The 20,097-nt window shown below is 36.1% G+C and overlaps 1 protein-coding gene across 1 annotated transcript in view; it reads left to right on the forward strand.

Moving 5' to 3' along the window:
- The window catches only part of LOC125669026 (uncharacterized), a 143,020-nt gene that overhangs the window by 85,916 nt on the left and 37,007 nt on the right, over window positions 1–20,097 (forward strand). Inside the window, exons 11-17 of the mRNA XM_056161390.1 lie at window positions 1,157–1,348; window positions 1,531–1,664; window positions 4,396–4,569; window positions 4,833–4,940; window positions 5,094–5,246; window positions 19,272–19,380; window positions 19,524–19,759. Of these exons, the coding sequence (XP_056017365.1) occupies window positions 1,157–1,348; window positions 1,531–1,664; window positions 4,396–4,569; window positions 4,833–4,940; window positions 5,094–5,246; window positions 19,272–19,380; window positions 19,524–19,759 (1,106 nt within the window). The remainder of the gene's footprint in view (window positions 1–1,156; window positions 1,349–1,530; window positions 1,665–4,395; window positions 4,570–4,832; window positions 4,941–5,093; window positions 5,247–19,271; window positions 19,381–19,523; window positions 19,760–20,097) is intronic.

Here is a 20,097-nt window from a genome sequence, read left to right on the forward strand (position 1 = left end):
TTGGAAATTTTTCTTCTTTTGTTAGCAAAAAAGCACATGTATTACTCCAGATCACGGGACTCAAAACCCAAATTGTCAGATGCAATTAATTTGTTTAAATACTATAGAAATTTAGAAAAATATTGTCAAAATGTATTTCATAGCAAATCCAAAATGCTTGGTAAATGGGCATTATATGATAATATAATGGACAAGTAGTTTGTTGAAAATCATAATACATTTATATGAAAAATAAAATAATTACCTTTATCTTTGAATGTGTATGTGTATATATGTATGTTTATGTGTGTATATATATTTATGTGTATGTATACATAGACATTATTCGTCGAAATGCTCATCTGGTGTATCGTATAAGTTTTACATTATACATGTATATATCATATATACAATTCACTGTTATTGTTGATACAGAAAGTGCACAGAGTAATTGCAAGTGTGAATGGGCGAGTGTAGATTACAGTTTGAATGTTTGTATGTATAAATGTGTTGAAAATACAAAAATAAAACATTTTTTTAAAAGTAGGTAAGTATAGGTAGGTTAGTAGAGAGGTAGATAGGTAAGTAATTCCCTGCCAGATAAACTAAAATTTATTTCATAGTTTGCATAGGAGGGGATGAAAGCGGGGGTGTCCCTCTACAGCGAGACTTTAAGAGGGTGTTATGGCTCTAGAGTGAGTCTTCCCCCTGGGGGTAAGGTTTATTCTATAGCACGTCTGCTTGGGGGAGGCTCACTCTAGAGCCAAACTTCCGTGGGGAAGGCTCACTCTAGAACCAGACTTCCGTGGGGAAGGCTCACTCTAGAGCCAGACTTCCGCAGGGGGAAGACTCACTCTAGAGCCAGACTTCCGCGGGGAGAAGACTGGCTCTGGGGGAAAGTCTTGCTCTAGAGTGAGCCTTCTCCCCTGGGGGAAGGCTCACTCTAGAGCCAGACTTCCGGGGGGAAGTCTGGCTCTATAACACCGGCTGCGCCCCCCCCCCCCCTTAAATCCGCCCCTGGTTATCCAGAAACGCGTAACACGAAAGTACAAATGTAGCGACGAAAAGCGCTCAGCTATGCTTAGCGTTTTAATAAATAAAAAGAGATATATTGCCAATCTGAACTCATTTGTGTTTCAAACAGAATTCATGATGATATATTATTTTACTTTATTAGGGAACGCATCAACCAGCTCTTTTTCGATTAATTGCGAGAATTGGCGAGATGAAGGGATCTATCCTGATCGCAGTGCATCACGTGATCCAACTTTGAACGAGCCACTCGTTTATGAATACGTAGCATACATCCCAGAAATTGGTGGAGGAGGAAGTACGTACTATAGTAGCACCGTTCCGCTATTCAGAGGAAGTAAGTATACAGGAAGACCACTTTGTATTTTTGTTTTCCTTCATAATCACGGTACGAATTTAGATAAGATATGACATGGTCAGACAGCGCTCCAAAATAAAACACTTTTAATTATTTTGGTTTTGTCATCTATATTTTACTGTGTAGACGAGTTCAATATTTAACAATATTTCACACCTTAGGTGAGAGTACCGCCACAGAACTACCTCTGCCTGTTGGTAGCGAGACCTTAGATTGCAAAATTGAGATAGAAGTTCGGATTTACGATCGATATGGCGATTTTGCTGTGTTTCATAATGATGATACAGAAGTTAAGGTTTGATGCACGCACGCCCACCCACCCATCCACACACACACACACACACACAAACACACACACACACATGTATATATATATATATATATATATATATATATATATATATATATACATATATACATATATATATATATACATGTAGTTTTTTTGTTATTATTCACTGTTGATATTGGCCACATTATGTAATTCTTTTCGTTTGTCCTGAAGAAGGACGGGTCGTCCCGAAAATTTGACAATCTGGTTGTTTGTGCCGTTAGTCATTTTAGTGCTTTGTACACACACACACACACACACACACACACACACACACACACACACACACACACACATATATATATATATATATATATATATATATATATATATATATATGGGTAAAATATTAGATAAAATATAAGCGCTTTCATTTTTAAAATCTTCATCCGTTTTGTGTTTACGTTTTACAACGTGTTGTCATATTTTATTTAAGCGCTTACGTTTAATATTTTATCTATTGATTACCGGACACTGAGACAATTTTTCACATTTGGATATATATATATATATAGTTATTCCGTTAATAATATAGGTAAAAAATAAAATATGAGAACACGTTGTAAAACGTAAGCGCTTCCATTTTTCAAAAAAATCTTCAGACGTTTTACATTATGAAGACAAATTGACTGTAACAATATAATGACGTCACAATACAGAGGGAGTCATTTGGAGCTATTATTGTGGCGTAATACAAAGAATTTACAGGTCTAAATGAGCGAATGAAATATTTTTCTTTTTCTCTCCTTTCCACTGAATTGTCCGTGAAAAGTTTATAAAAAGGAAAAACGTTAAAATGTCCATTTCGACACACGTCTAAATGTTCACTCAGTTTTATTTTACGGTATTCCGGTACTTGAATGTGTTGCTTATGTACACGAATTCTGGTTCTAAGAGTTGTTCCTATCTCTCCGATATAGATTTGTCTACATCATCTACATATAATAACATATATTAAATTCTTAGAGCCACAAGACATATCCGCATTTACGGTGAATTTCTTTCCGTTGAAATTGAAAGTTTGTCCCTCCTTTATATATGGACAAGTTCCACACTGGGGATCTTTGCGTCTGTTGACTCGGAAATCGGATTTTCTATGAAATTTGGATGGACATAGTATTCTACGGAGATTTTTTTTGGTTGTTAATGAATTTGTAATTTCGGAGGACATTTGTCATTTCTTCATCTGATTTCAGAATGTTATTAAGTTGATGAACCATAGGAGTCATATTCAGGTTTTACGGTTATGGGTGGTTACAAATGGTATTTTGAAATCTACTTTGTTTCATGGAGGCGGTTGATAAGTTCTTCTCTGTTGGCTTTCTTTATTCCATCTTTAATGATGTTTTTGAGGTAATGTTGTTCTGTCAAGTAAATTTCAAATTGATGTAAACGCTCTTCTCTTGCTTGTTTATCACCGACTATGGCGCATATCCTCGACACAAACAACAGCGATTTGTCAAATTTTCGGGACGACCTCACCCTTCCTCAGGACGATAGAATATTTACATAGAAAAGAAAACTAACACTACAACTAAACTACAAAAGCTGATAACAGACAAAACGGTTGCATATTAAAATTATCGAGTGTAATATGTGGCAATAGTAAAGTCTGTTCTAATTCTAATCGAGCGTCAAAACTGAACTCAACAGTCCTACGTTGGATAAAGTAAAAAAAAAACAAAAAAACCTGTTAACGCGTTCATTTTTTTTTTACTTTATCCATATATATATATGTACTATATGTATATATATATTTTTATAACTGTCTGAAGAGGCATTAAAGCCGAAAGCGCTAACAGTGAAATGTTATTCGAGTTTTGTGTTTCTTGACTTTTATTATTGGATATATATATATATATATATATATATATATATATATATATATATATACTTTTCGCAATGATCGGTAAAAGTATAGGTAAAAAATAAAAAAAAAGATACACGAAGACGTTTAGTAAAGCTTTAGCGCTTTCATTTCAAATCTTCAGAAGCTTTACATTTAGTAAATGTAAAGCTTCTGAAGATATGAAATGAAAGCGCTAAAGCTTTACTAAACGTCTTCGTGTATCTTTTTTATTTTTTAAATATATATATATATATATATATATATATATAGCAGTATATATATATATATATATATATATATATATATATATATATATATATATACATCACTAAAACCCAACAACACCCGATACCTAGAAGTGTTGGATATATATATAAATTATTAAAGGAGTGAGCATCCCCTGCCGATCACAGTCACACCGACGTGAGCACGATAAGATAAGTCGTATGTTGAATTAAATTTACCGATGAAACCCATCATTACTTATAGAGAGTGTGATTGTGTGGTGCAGCCAAAAGCGATCCAGAAAGCGTCAGGTAACAGGCCAACACACATTGTCGCTATAATGAGGTAATGGCGAAATTCTGTAAGTAATATGAGGAATGAATTTAGGAGCGATATGCGAGGTAACGGGAAAATATCAAGATACCTCGGTGTGTGAGTGTATAATTCTATGAGATACCTCGTAATTTTGGTAAAACACACACACACACACACACACACACACACACACACACACACACACACACACACACACACACTTGCTTTTAAATCATAATAATTGATAATGAAATTTTAATATCATTTAACCTTTATATTAAAGTTTCTTTTGTACTCAATGATTAGGTAATTCCGGATATGAGCATGATTCCATCGGATTTACAGGACACGTCGGCATTGGACACATTGTTTGGTGTATTTGACCGGAATTACACGATTACTGAGGCTGGCGGAAATAGTATGGCAGTAGTGAGGCTTGTTCAATCTACTGCCTCAATTTACCTTGCTGCTCATTTACAGGTAAGTGTTAGAATAAAAAGTAAATTTTCATGAGAATGAATTAGAAATTAATGTTACCCTTGTTAATTTCGGATTGATATTTCATATATCTGCATCTCAGCAGCAGAACACACTGCAAGTACTACTCAAATGTTCATGTCTGGACGAATTTATTTAAACTGGACCCCGAATAAGGCAGATTTGTGACTCATGGGTCAAAATCATGCCTTTCGCTTATATAAGCCAGCATTTATTTTTTTTTAAATCTTTGAACTTTGTTAAAGCCAAATGCAATAGTAACCAGTATGGGTGATCTGTTTTCTGGAGCGGTGGATCAAAGTCAGGTGATCGAGGATGTCCCAGTTGAGCCAGCCCAAGAAAGACTTATCGAGGTACATTGTCATTCAACAAAGATCAGTTTTGTTATGTGGGAATATATTCACACAATATATCCACAAAATGTTTCCTGTGATGAGAAATATATTCTATGAGGCGAAATGTATTTGAAATGAGTATGTATAATGAAATAATGATATTGATTTTAGAAAACGAGACTATTTACCAACATTCTACTAAATGCAACAACGCAGACTCCAGCAACAAGCGACAGCCCGATGAGTGCAGCTAATGCTCGCCAGGTGGCGCGAAGTCTAGCTTCCTGTGTTTCTACCCCAATGATTGTGGACGACGCTTCAGTGGTAAATTTCGTACAAATCTTAAATCAACTTTTTGACATGTTGCTGCCAAATGCATAATACATTTATTACGATAAAATTGATTTCATGTTCAATAAAAGAGTATGTTATCATGTACATACACAGATAAGTGTGTGTTAGATCAGCGTCAAAACATTAAAACACATTTGAAAGGGGAGAAAGTGTATCAATGCCCTTGTCATATTATAAATATAGAAACTTAACGAGATGTTGAATTATATATTCTTCAACACTCAAATCGCTATCATCAAACCATCATTAAGCATACCGGTTGCAATCCTTAAACATGGCTATGAATTTTCAAATGACCAAATATCGACGTAGAAGGGAGAAAGCAACAGACTGGTAAATAAAAAAGTAAAAACAACAGTCACCAGTCTGACAAAATACTAAAGACGATGCAGTGAATCTTGTTTGTGTATTGCGTTAAAAGGTCTCCGTGTCGAGGATCACAACCCCCTTGGCACGCAAAAGATCGTTTCCCTGATTTTAGAAAAAGAGTATAGGCTCACTGGGGGCCGTCAGGGAAACGTCAACATTCACAACCAAACATATTTCACTTAGTTGACCACCGTAAAATGGCTGAAATATGGCAAAAACAGCGTAAACCATAAACAATCGATCTACTTCCTTCCATCTGGCACATTTCATTTTAATATTTTTAAGACGGCATCTAGTTTAGATTTACCTTTAGTTTAGTTTCAGCTTAGAGAAAGAGAGAGAGAGATAGAGAGAGTGACGTTGTGCTTGTAATTGATAACGCATTTATTTCAGGACATAAGTTTTAAATAATTAGCAAATTACAGAAAAGAGACAACAGACAAATTGATACAGATTTCTGACATTATTATTTGCGATAAAAATAAAATTGTATTCGTTTGGCGATATCGTCAATTCCGTTTAATCAAAGATGCAATATAACAGACACCGACAGAGTTATGGACAAATATGATACATGTGCATCAGAAAAGATATGCTACATGTATATAGATACATATAATGCGCCGAACATACAATGAGGCACCATATATCAGATGTAAAATACACAATTATGAAATAAAATATTATCTTTATCCAATGAGTCTGGAAAAATCAGTACACACCGGAAACAATATTTTAATCAAAATTATGCCAAATGGATCCCAGGGCTCAATCATGGGAACCATTTGTCAATACCAAAAGGCGGCAGTTTTGCATTCACTGAATATATATTTTTGAGCTTGTATGTACCATGTACACAATGTCAGCCAAATAGTTATATATAAATATAGATATATGTCATAGCTTCTATGTACACCAATTGATATATGCACATGTATGCCAAATGTGCGTGTGTCAGATAAACCAAAATAATTGACCAGATGTATATATATTTGAAATAGATATATATGACCATTTCTGAAAGCTGATCATGACTCAACAGTATTTGTAAAACTTCTTTCAAGGATAAATTCTAATAGATGTAGTGACGAATTGCACGTCAATACCATTTTTTCAAGAGTTGATGAGAATACTATTTCCTAGATCTGACAAGTTGGTTTTGAACAAAAGTTGCAATTGCACTTTTTTTCTTTTTTGCGTTTTCACCTTCAGAATTTGACAATGACTTTCTCCAATTGCCGCGAGGTAGAATATGTGACCATACAATTAGTGTATTTGGCAGATCTTTACCTAATTGTGCTAATGTACGTTTCATGAATTTTTTTTTATACCTTTAAGGGTATTGTTATCACCTCTACACTGTAGAATCAAAATAGATGGAGGGCTATGAGATTTCGACATACTTGAAACAATTGAAGACAAATTCTCCCAAACCATCACCCTTTTGCCAATCCATATCATAGCAAACTGCTTCAAACCCAGGTCTAACTGATTGGTGTTTTCTGCATATTGCTGTGCCCAGTGGACAATTGATGAACCAATGATCCACACAGAGTCTGAACATGTTTAAGTGAAATTGAATTATATGGTCTAATTTTGGATTTGAAGGCAGAAGAATTACATCTACCCATTTGTTTAATCTGTTGTTCTGAAACACTCTTGAAGTACAGATAAGTTGTCCCATCACTGCCAAAAGAGTGAGATTTGTAGGAATTGCTAGGTATATCTAGAAATTTCAGTGATTTATATAGTGTACATGAAAATTGATATTGAGGTAAGGGCTTAGCATTGTAATGTGCAAACAATTGTTTCCCTGAATGCTTCGACGGAGATCAGCAAATTGTTGTAACATTTCAAACAACATCAAATAATCTAGATTTTTTCATTATTCTAACGGAATGACCCTTCCCAAACTGGTCAATTTTGGAACACTGAATTAAAACACAGATTTGATCTTCAAAAATTTGAATATGATTTCTTTCCAATGGCACTACTTCACTCACCCTCAATAAAGAATGCAAGAAGGAAAGTTGACTGAAATAATGGGGATTCATACGAAGAGTAAGTCAACACAGGAAGGATTTTTATTGTTTGTGTAAGCAAAGATAATGTAATGGATTGCCTATTATCCACAACCTCCCGAGTTCTCTTAAAACCAACCATCAACTTTCGAACCAAAAAGCATTCAGTTGGATTTTCCCAACCATGTAAGTTGATCACGTAACTCATATAAGACTTTGCTGTTAAATGTAACAGACCTGATTCCTTCATAAAAGCTATACAATGTACAACATGAACTAAAGGGGGTGGCCAAAAATCATCAAGAGAAGTATGCACCCCAAAATTGATGAATGTCTTGATACCTTGCTTATAAGCTTTATTTCAATTTTCAGATATGTCCGCTTCTAATAGCTGATCTATAGTAGCTGAATGATTTCCCAAAATTGAGTAGGAATGGGGAAGGAAACTTCTCTGCAGTTGGCCCAACTGTCGAAAACTTGTCCACTGAAAACGAGAAATAGCGCTATATCTGCTATATCGTTGTATTTTCCAGACACATGAGTTGCTCTGACCTGAATATTAAAACGAAGTGGATGCAAGACTAAAGCTCGAAGCAAAACTAAAACTTTTAGCTCACCTGAGCTGAAAGCTCAAGTGAGCTTTTCTGATCACCTGTTGTCCGTCCGTCTGTTCGTCTGTCTGTAAACTTTTTACATTTTCGACTTCCAGGAAAGTAAAAATTTACATGAAAGCTTCCTGACATTGTGCAGATTAATGTTTGTTAAAATCATGGCTCCCGGGGATAAAATGAGGCGACAATAGGGGATCAAAGTTTTACATACAAATATATAGGGAACATCTTTAAAATCTTCTTCTCAAAAACCACTGAGCCAGAAAAGCTGAGATTTACATGAAAGCTTCCTGACATAGTGCAAATTCAAGTTTGTAAAACTCATGACCCTTGGGGCTAGGATGGGGCCACAATAGAGGATCAAAGTTTTACATAACTAATAAATAATAAAAAAATCTTTAAAAATTCACCTTAAGAACCATTGGGCCAGAAAAGTTTACATTTGCATGAAAGCTTCCTGACATAGTGCAGATTCAAGTTTGTAAAAATTATGTTACCCAGGAGGGGATCAAAATTTTACATAGTACACATATGTAGGGAAAATCATTAAAAATCTTCTGAAAATTCACTGGACCAGAAAAGTTTACATTTACATGAAAGCTTCCTGACAGTGCAGATTCAAGTTTGTAAAAATCATGGCGCCCGGGAGTAGGTTTGGGCCACAATAGGGATCAAAGTTTTACATGCGAATATATCGGGAAAATCTTTAAATATGAGCCAAGGTGACTCAGGTGAGCGATGTGCCCCATGGGCCTCTTGTTTACTTTTTGACGATTTTTTGTTGATGACGTGAACTAATTCAGCAGTAATTTCTTTGATTTGAGTTGCTCTGCCCAAATATGGATCCCTAATACTATCGGAACTAATTCTAAAACTGTTATGTTTTTGATCATGTGATCAGACCAATGTGAAGGCCAGGCCAATTATCACCATTCATTTCCAAAAATAACTCCACATCCCTTAGAACCTGAACTATCTGTATAAAATTCAAGTGTGTCATCATCCTGCAAAGACAAAGATGGAAAAGTTGTCAACCTAATAATATTTGACAAAAATTCTATCCACATTTCTAAATCCTTTCTAATCTCATTTGAAATCCTAATCAAGTGAAAAGGTTTTTTTCGTCCTGCTAGTGCACCATAGATATGCACACAAAATGCTGTTCTCGAGGCCCTTTTACTTTTTAAGAGAATTTTTTTGCAAAGCAAGACCAGGGAATTTTTTTCCAACAATTCACTAACCTTTTCGTCAGGAATGCATAATGTTCTTGATATCGTGTCAATGCCTACACCTAGAAAAGAAAGACGTGTACACGGACCTTGAGTTTTTTCCGGTGCTAGTGGGATTCCTAAAAATTCAACTAACTCAACCAATTGTGACATTAACAAAATACATTCTTGAGTGTCTGCTTTTTCTATCAACAACACTGAAAAAAATAGCTAGTTAATTTAACTAGGATGCCTCGTAAAGACTTGCTCATGACTAGTAAGTAATGCATTTACTAAGCAAGTTAGTAATGTAACTAGAAATATGACGTCATAAGCATCGTGACCCGTGTTGCCCGCGAAAACTGCAGCAAGGTCTACTCTGCGAGACGCCATTTTTATTGGGATGCTGGAGAGGGAACATTGACTTAAAAGGTTTGTCATTGAACTCATGACTGTTTTTTTCTCTTATTCTTGATGTTTATTTATTAGAAATCGTACACACAGCTTGATATTTTTTTTATATGCAACTTAATACATTTTAACACACTGTTCTGTTTTTGTTTATTTAGATGCTGATGACTGTTTGGCAATCCTGTGTAAAGAAAGGTTTGAGAAATCCTGATTACAGGTTCAAGAAATTCCACAGAAGATATATCCCCCATCGCAATCAAGATTGACCAGAAGATCATGTCGACTTTTAACTTCAGATTAAAGTTCTTGATGTTATCCTCTGTATTCAATTTTTTTGAAGAATTAACAGGACGATTTTACTTGTCCTATCAATTAAATTACTACAATGCTAGTAATTTTGGGAATGGAATACAGGAATGGAAAATTAGTAAATCTACTGAATGCATACTAAATAATATTTACTATTGACTGAAGTAATGTTTTACTGTCTGATTAGTTAAATTACTAGTTGACAAATAGTAAACTTACTTAACACCTAGTAAAAACTACTTTTAAATTAGTGATTGTATGGACAGTAGTTTTACTAGTTTGCTTAGTGTATTTTACTAGTTATTTTTTTCAGTGAACAAAAAAATCATCCAAATAGTGAGTTATTCCTCTTGAATTAGATCTTTGCTGCAATTCTCAATGAATGAATGATGAGAACATTTAGAATAATAAACACGAAATTGAACATTTGTCAATATAATATTAATCAAAAAACTTGAAACCTAACAAACAAAAATTTTCTGGACAAACTGGCAATAACCTGAATGCACTAGAGATATCCATTTTGACCAAACTCTTGAATTAATAATACAGCTTCGTCAAATGTAACATATGACACCGAACAATATTGTTCGTCAATATCATCATTGATACTATCACCAATTGGATATGACAAATTAGAAATCATTCTTCACCCACCTTGTTTTTTAGGGAAACTACCGATAGGAATTCATCTCAAATTTGAAATGGGGGGATACGGAAAGGGGCGTAAAACTCTACCTAGCTCAACTTCTTTGAATATTTTTGCTGGAGTTTGACAGCATGTTCTTGAACTGAAATCGTGCTCTTAAATTCTACTTTTTATGCCCCCCTTTGAAAAAGAGGGGGCATATTGTTTTGCACCTGTCGGTCGGTAGGTCGGTCGGTCTGTCGGTCGGTCGGTCGGTCTGTAGACCATGTGTTGTCCGCTCAATATCTTGAGAACCATTCACTGGATGATAATGATATTTCATATGTGGGTTAGTTATGAGTAGAAGAGGATCCCTATTGTTTTTCAGGTCAAAGGGTCAAAGGTCAAGGGTCAATCTACTCTGGACATAGGAATATAATGTCCGCTCAATGTCTTGAGAACCCTCTGCTTGAAAGACATCAAACTTGGCACACTGGTACATCCTAAGGAGTAGATGACCCCTATTGATTTTGAGGTCACATGGTCAAAGGTCAAGGGTCAAACTGGACATAGGAATATACTGTCCATCATATATCTCGAGAACCCTTTGCTTGACAGACATCAAACTTGATACACTGGTACATCTTTAAGAGAAGATGACCCCTATTGATTTTGAGGTCACATGGTCAAAGGTCAAGGGTCAAACTTGACATGGGAATATACTGTCTGCTCAGTATCTTGAGAACCCTTTTCTTGACAGACATCAAACTTGGTACACTGATACGACTTCAGGAGAAGACGACCACTATTGATTTTGAGGTCACATGGTCAAAGGTCAAGGGTCACACTAAACAGGATATTACTGTCCGTTCAATATTTTGAGAACCCTTCGCTTGACAGACATCAAACTTGGTACACTGGTACATCTTCAGGAGAAAACTACCCCTATTTATTTTAAGGTCACATGTTTAAAGGTCAAGGGTCAAACTGGACATAGGAATATACTGTCCGTTCAATATCTTGAGAACACTTTGCTTGACAGATATCAAACGTGGTACACTGGTAGGTCTTCAGGAGAAGACGACCCCTATTGATTTTCAGATCACATGGTCAAAGGTCAAGGGTCAAACTGGACATTGGAATATACTGTCTGCTCCATATCTTGAGAACCCTTTGCTTGACAGACATTAAACTTGGTACACTGGTACATCTTCAGGAGAAGATGACACCTATTGATTTTGAGGTTGCGTGGTCAAAGGTCAAGGGTTAAACTGTACATAGAAATATACTGTCCGCTCAATATCTTGAGAACCCTTTGCTTGACAGACATCAAACTTAGTACACTGGTACATCTTCAGGAGAAGATGACTACTAATTATTTTAAGGTCACATGGTCAAAAGTCAAGGGTCAAATTGGACATAGGAATATACTGTCCGTTCAATATCTTGAGAACCCTTTGCTTGACAGACATCAAACTTGGTACACTGGTACATCTTCAGGAGTTGATGACCCCTATTGATTTTTAGGTCACATGGTCAATCCACTCTTGACATAGGAAGATATTGTCTGCTCAATATCTTGAATTGATGATACTACTCTCAATTAAATGATGTGTGTGTGTATAATCCTTTTTAATTTTGCACCATGGGGGGCATATGTGTTTTACAAACATCTCTTGTTTTCTTAAATCTGACTACTATAGGGAAACCCCATTCTTGAAACCATTAGATAAAGTTGTTGCTATATGCTTGAAAGGATAATTTCTAAGTAATAAATCCAAGTTTTGAGTTTTAATAGGAGAATACCCAATGTCCAATAACTTATACCACAAACTACCTGGTATTTTGTTGTCCAGAATTATGCTGTTGCTGGTTCCTGAAAAAATTGGTACCATAGTTATTTGGATCTGAACGAGCCTGGGGATTTCGAGGAGCTTGAGAAGATTGACTAAATCTATGACAGTTGATTGATGGGCGGGGTGCATTACATTTAATGCACTGGGTCCAGTTGCACAAAAGTTAGTTAGGTTTAACTGACAGTTAACTTCAAGTTAACGCTATATAAATGTTCAAGTTAATGGCAAGTTAACTGTCAGTTAAAGTTAATTAACCTTCATGCAACTGGGTCCAGATGAAGATATTTACAACATTGTTTCTGACAAGAACCCTCAAAATTGAAATCATAACGTTTTAGATTAAACTTATGGCTGGTTGGACTCATTTGCTGGGTTTTGTCAAAATATGCTCACTGCATGTAAAACAACCAAAGCTCAGCATCAATCGAACCCCAAACTTAGGGAGGCATCAACATATTTCTTTAAACGAAATTGCACATCATAGTCCAATCAATCTAAATTAATGTTGGACGCCACCTTTTTAATTGTAAAGACGTACCTTATAAGAGGAATGGCTTTTGTAGGTAAATTGATGCATATATGAAAAATCCATCCAGCCATTGACAAAAATTTGCTATCTTTCTTTCCTTATTCTTAGGTTTGAGTAGGAAAACACTCCTTCAAAGACAATTAGGTTTCGATTTTCTGAAAAATTAACAGTGTGGCTTTTCTATTAGGAGCTCATGAGCTCCTAATAGAAAATGGACTAGGGGTACATGTATCAAAATTAGCATCCGTACCTTGATTGATTGTTGCCCCCGAGCTCCTAATAGAAAATGGACTAGGGGTACATGTATCAAAATTAGCATCCGTACCTTGATTGATTGTTGCCCCCGATGATGATGATGCCATCCCCACGTCGGGCACGATATTAGCAATAGGACTCGCATGCACTGGCACAGAGGGCATGGTTGGCATGTTGATACCTAGCGACTGTTGAAAACGCTCCCCATCTATTTGCGTTGTCCGTAACGACGATGATGAAGCGCTTGGATGAAGGCTTAGTGACCGTTGAAGAATGTCCCGCTGTGGACGCATGTGCGTCATCATGGCCTGTTCGCCCCCGGGCCAATACACTTCTTAAAGATACACGGGATGCCGGTTGTGTAGCTTGACTTCGATGCCCGTTGAGATTTTGTCCTCAGCATTTTTTCCGTTGAGTTTGGTAGCTTATTTATTTTAAAGAACGTCGATGTTTCGCGATTATATTTTTTGCCTGTACCAAAGTTGGATGCTGAGGCAGAATAGGAAGTAAATAACGTGCATGCTCCGAAAGTAATAAGAGGGGGGACTTCTAATAAGATTTGCCGTTCGTAATAGAAGGAAGGGGGTGTTGTAGAATTACTGATAAGAATTGTTGTTCTTTTCCTAACCCATAAGACTACTATATACAAATTATCAGACACTTTCTCCGTTTGCAAACCTCAAACTAAATTAAGTAGGGCAGCGTGGTTTAATAAAGTGTTCGGTTCTTCCTTTAATAATGCTTAGTAATATTTTACTTAATTATATAGGATAATAATTTTTTTTTTAAAAATACACGCATCAACATTTACTTCAGGAACGAGTGCCATTCATATATTCACATCTATTTTAATCAGTATTAATATCTTTCTTCTTTTTTTTTTTATTTATTTGTCATTTTTTATTTTGTTATAAGAGTTATGCTGAAATTTAAATGTTAAATATAATTGAAACAATGAAATATACACTATTTTTGGTAACATTCTTTTTACTTATATTTGTTTTTCATTTTTGAATTATTTGTTATTATCATCCTTTTTTATTATTGTATTATCGTATTATTGCTTATTAGATCTACTGTAATTCTGTTTGTCAATGGATTTCATTCACAAACATTACAAGGTCCATATTGCTAAATATATTTTTTGTATTCATATTTGTATGTATGAATCTATATATACTAGCGGAAAAAAGAAGCTGCATTATTTAATATATGAAAAAATAATTATAAAAAATAACAATGAACAAATTCAATTTTTTGTAATACTGTTAAAAATGTATTCGTTACAACATTTCATAACCCATTAATGTTAACGTCGAATAACGTCAATTTCAGCACACTCGAAAGACACTGGTATTAGAATTTGAATTAACAAAGTTAATAACGCGTGTGACCACCATTTGCATTCACACATGCTTGACAACGGCGCCTCATTGATGCCACTAAGGTGTTCAGAAATGCTTGAGGTATGTTGTTCCAGATGTTGGTTAAAGCCTGGCCTAAATCAGCCAATGTCACTGGCTGATTTGGTAAACTGCGTAGATGTCGTTCCATTTCATCCCAGACGTGCTCGATCGGCGATAAATCGGGGAAAACAGCTGACCAAGGCAAGACGTCGACATTCTGTTGAACAAAAAAGTCCCTGACTACACGTTCAACATGTGGCCTTGCGTTGTCTTGCTCCAGAGTGATGTGATTTTGCTGTCTCTGTATGAAGGGTATCATATGGCGCTGAATAATTCCGTCTCGATAGCGTACACCGGTGAGATTTCCATTGACAATTTGTATAGGGGTCCTTCCACATGCTGTTATTCCACCCCACACCATAACGCTACCTCCACCGAATTGTCGACGTTGCACAACACAAGCGTCCTGGTACCGCTCCCCAACGCGACGATACACTCTACAATGGCCGTCACTGCTATCCAAATGAAATCTGGATTCATCAGTGAACAAAATATTTGCCCACTCCTGTATTCTGAATTGCAGATGTCGTCTGCACCACGCTAGTCTAGCGATACGATGACGTTGAAGCAGTATTGGGCACACCGCTGGACGTCTTGGTCTGATGTTGTGCTCGCGCAGACGATTACGCACAGTTCTTTGACTGATTGGTCGAAGTCCAGGAATGCTACGAGCAGTCAAACTTGCTGTCTCGAAACGATTTCTCAAGTGCACAAAGTCTAATGTGGTCGTCCTGTCGACGCGACGTCACATGAGGACGCCCAGAAGGTGATCGATCCCGAGTGTTACCAGATTGTTGGAAACGTCTCCATAATGACTGGATGATGTTCCAATGAACTCCAAAGTGTCTTGCTACGATATTTTGTGCCATTCCAACTTGAAGCATCCCAACAGCACGATTACGTTGGTTTTCTCTGAGTATGGCGTGACAGAAGGGTAAATTTTGTCAAAACTAAAGTGCTTTCCTTAACGAATAGTGTCCAAACAAACCTTTTACACTTCTTACTCCAAACAGTATTGGCCAGTAAAACTCGTGCGTATGAACACTTCAATAAACAACATGTGTTCACTAACCATGAAAAAGTCCGTGCATCTGAGTCGGGTACAATCCGACATTGTTAAAAAACATTACCTTTATCGATTGCTTAGATTTTATAAATATAAACAATAAATATAGAAAAATTATATTAAATTGTATAATGCCGCGGTGGCCTAGAGGTTAGAGCGTTCGCCCCTAATAAAAGAGAAAAAAGAGCGTTCGCCCCGTATGCGGGAGACCGGGGTTCGAATCCTGGCTGCGACAGACCTAAGTCATTAAAACAGGTAGTTATATATATATATATATATATATATCAATGTTTCGTTTTTTGATACTGTGGATTTCACAGAGTGTGATCTGATATTTCAGATCACCACACTGTGGTTCAGTATCCTCTGAAACTGATGACGTCACAATGCATCATATCAACGCAACGGGGTTTTTTTTTTGTGGAAAATATTGACCGCGTCACAAACAAAACTGCGTACACAAAATATAATTTCACTGCATGTCTGTATTTTTGTTAAGTTGGATTTTGGATTACCTTTAGTATCTTATAAATGTGGATTTAAGGTTATATAATGAATTTATCATCACTACAGTAACTTGATCCGAAGAGTTGGATCACGTCTCGTTGACAGGCACGGATCATCAGATCAAACTCGATGCTTTTACGAAAGTAAATCCAAGAAAGGTCAACGTTCAGAATCGTATAATGTGATTCCTTAAAACCAGTAAAGATGTGACTACCGGTTGCGGTAGCTCAGCGTTCGCTTCGTAACCATAAGGTCGTGAATTTGAGCCCCGCTCGTGACATGGCTGCGTTAAACCTACATATAAGACATTAAAATAGGCATTGATTACTCCTTCGAGAAATGTTCGGCATTGAGAAGTGAGAATCACGGGTCTTTCGGATATAACCTTAAAAACGAGGATCCCTTTTCGCGACAGGCGTTGGCATGATAAATGACTTGATAAAAACCCTCACTGCGTCGGCCCTGAGCGCTAAGCATAGGTCTAAATTTGTGGTACTTCACCTACAGCTGGTGACGTCTCAATATGAGTGAAAATTTCTGGACGAGACGTATAAACAATTAATCAATCAACTAATGCATATTATATCTTAAAAGGTATACTATACGCTGAAGACGACACAATGCTCATTTTTATCGATTCTTGATTACCTTGACCTTTGAACTTGACCTAACTTTCAAGGTCAAAAGGTTAAGGATCACATTACAGTTTGTTTCATCTCGATACGATTAATATTTAGAAGGTGTAATTGTTACTCATACATCATAAACTTTCAGGGACAACAACTCCCTTTACGGATCAATAAACTCTCAAAAGTAAGAAATAGTCTTTTGCACTTAATCAGGTATTAATTGTCTTGAAGATTTGATGTTCCTCCATGTACGGTTTCGATATTGTACTGATAGCAATGGCTTTTACGCAAGTCACTGTAATCCGAGAAAGGTCAGAGTCGTAATATTTTGCGTTGAAATCAGCTGTGATGTGATTACTTGTGCATATTATATCTTAAGGGTATTCTACACGCTGAAAATGCGGATTTTTATAGATTCTGGGTGATCTTTGCCTTTAATATTGATCTAATTTTCAAAATTAAAGGTCAGGTATCCCATTCCAGTTGATTTCGTCTCTTTACGACTTATACTTTAGAAGTTGTAATTTTTTACGTAAAAATCGCAAACTTTCAGGGGCAATAACTTCCTTTATGAATCAACGAACCCTAGAAAGTTAGAATTTCTTTTTTAATCTTAATCAGCAATTTCATGCTCCTACCATTCACGGTTTCCAAGATGAATATATAATAATGGTTTTTCGCGTAAAGTCCCATACATTCGTTGGGTGTCAAACTTCAAGTATGCAGGATGAAATATGAGCATGTTTTAAGATGTTGAATGTGATGGACTATATTGCTTTCAATAAGTCTTGAGGCGTAGAATCATATTTTGGCGGAAAGAAAATATTGATAATAAACAGAATAATATCAAATGGGCATTCCAGTATACAGAAAGGTGGAAAGCCCTTACGACAAAAGAGGAAAACGAACAACAGAATCACTATAAGGTCTTCCGTTGGAAAAGGAAGACCTTAACTAGTTCTAATTGTAAATGGTACCGTTACAGATGTTCCCCAAATACTTCCCACTTAGCAAGTGGTGGTATTTGTTTTAGGACGTGCAGGTGATTTCCACCAGAACAATCTGTGAAGCGTCTCAAAATTTTACGACGTTCAGTCCATTCCAAACGCAAGCAAATCAGTTATAGACATTTAGATATTATCCAATCAGAGTTATGTGTACGTGCATGCATATACTGGCGAGTAGTTTGACCATGGCGATCCGTTATAAGTCTAAATATATAACTACACGATGAAAGATGAAGACAACAAACAGTGATCAATCTCATAACTCCTATAAACAATACAAAGTGGAGAGTTGGGAAAACACGGACCACTGAATATATCAGAGGTGGGATCAGGCGCCTAGGATGAGTAAGCATCTCCTGTTTACCGGTCACACCCACCGTGAGCCCTATATCTTGATCAGATAAACGGCGTTATCCGTAGTCAAAATCAGTGTGCCAAGAACGGCCTAACAATCGGTATGAAACAAGTCAGATAGCATTTGACCCAACGATAGATTGTATTGGCAAACTAGATAAATTTCAAAACATTTCAATCAAAAACAAGGGACCAACAGTGAATCCAAAATATGAAGACCAAAACAATGCACGTGTATAGACATGCACGTGTATAGACATGCATGTGCATATGTTTCAGCGCAACAAAAAACTCACATTGTAGGTTTCAGTAGTGTGTACCTATGATCTGAATATCATTCCGTATGACCTCATTCATGAGAGATATTTATACACTTAAATATTACTAAATCAAATTTGAGCACACGTACGTGTGCGTGCTGGGAAATTACTTTGGCAACACCAATTAGCAGAGAGTCCTCAAATATATCTGCAACATAAATTTCAAAACTATGTTATAGACATAGTTAGACAGACCGAAGCCGGAAAACAATGTATTGTGTTCGTCATCAGTGTAGGTGATATAGAAAATTCATACATTGTAACAAATATTATGTGTTATGTTGCCACAAAAGTCAAAGTTCGATGTGTCGTTTCTCTCCATTAACACGTAGGTGGTATTTAGTACGACAACTAGAAATACGGCGTATATGTATAAAAGTATCCAGTGAGTGCCCAGTAACTATTTGAGCAACATATCTAACACATGACATGACGTACGTCTGTTGCAGGAAGCAGCAGCAGAGGGAGCTAAGAATCTTATGGATAATATCCGCCAGGTTTCGTTCAACAAACCGTTTCCTGTGGAGGAAATACAAAACATACAAGACACAGCCTCTGGTAAGGAGTTATATCTGATTATGTAATGACTCAATGAATACTTGCAGTGATCATTTTAAGTATCCATACACAACGTTCAGTTTACTATTATTATTATCAATGCAAATAGAGTATTTCTGGGTTATGTTTGTTTTTGGCATTAGGAGTATTGGAAGCACTAAGCAATCTTGTGGACATCATGGTTCCCACTGAAATATCAAACTTGGAGACAGGAGTTTCATTAACGGATATTCTGTCTGACATCGATGATGCTGTGTATTATAGCAACGGAAACACAAATCTAGCGAATATGACTACTGAAGAAAAAACTGCATTCGCTGAATCTGTTTTAAGTTTAAAGAGAAAACATAGAGAAAATCAGGAAAGAAAAGCTAAAACGGTACTAGATTTTCTTGTTGTCAAAACATTTATGGAATGAACGTAACTTTTGCTCAGTCAATACGATATAAAGTAAATTGGGACAGTTTACACATTGTAAGCTGTTTCTGAAATAGCATAAAATATCCAAACTTCTTTTATATCGTATAAAATGAGCAAAAATTACTTTCTTTCCTTACATTTTCATTTAGTAAATTGTGTTTGATATTATTTAATTAAATATTTGATAATTCTAAAGAAGGTATGTGACTGCCCGATCTCAGCCTGTTATACCACTGTATACACCTAACACTCTAGAGTCAAATCAAAAACACTTGGGATGAGGTAGATCAGTTTATT

This window comes from Ostrea edulis, chromosome 4 (genome assembly GCF_947568905.1).
Source record: "Ostrea edulis chromosome 4, xbOstEdul1.1, whole genome shotgun sequence".
Lineage (NCBI taxonomy): Eukaryota > Metazoa > Mollusca > Bivalvia > Ostreida > Ostreidae > Ostrea > Ostrea edulis.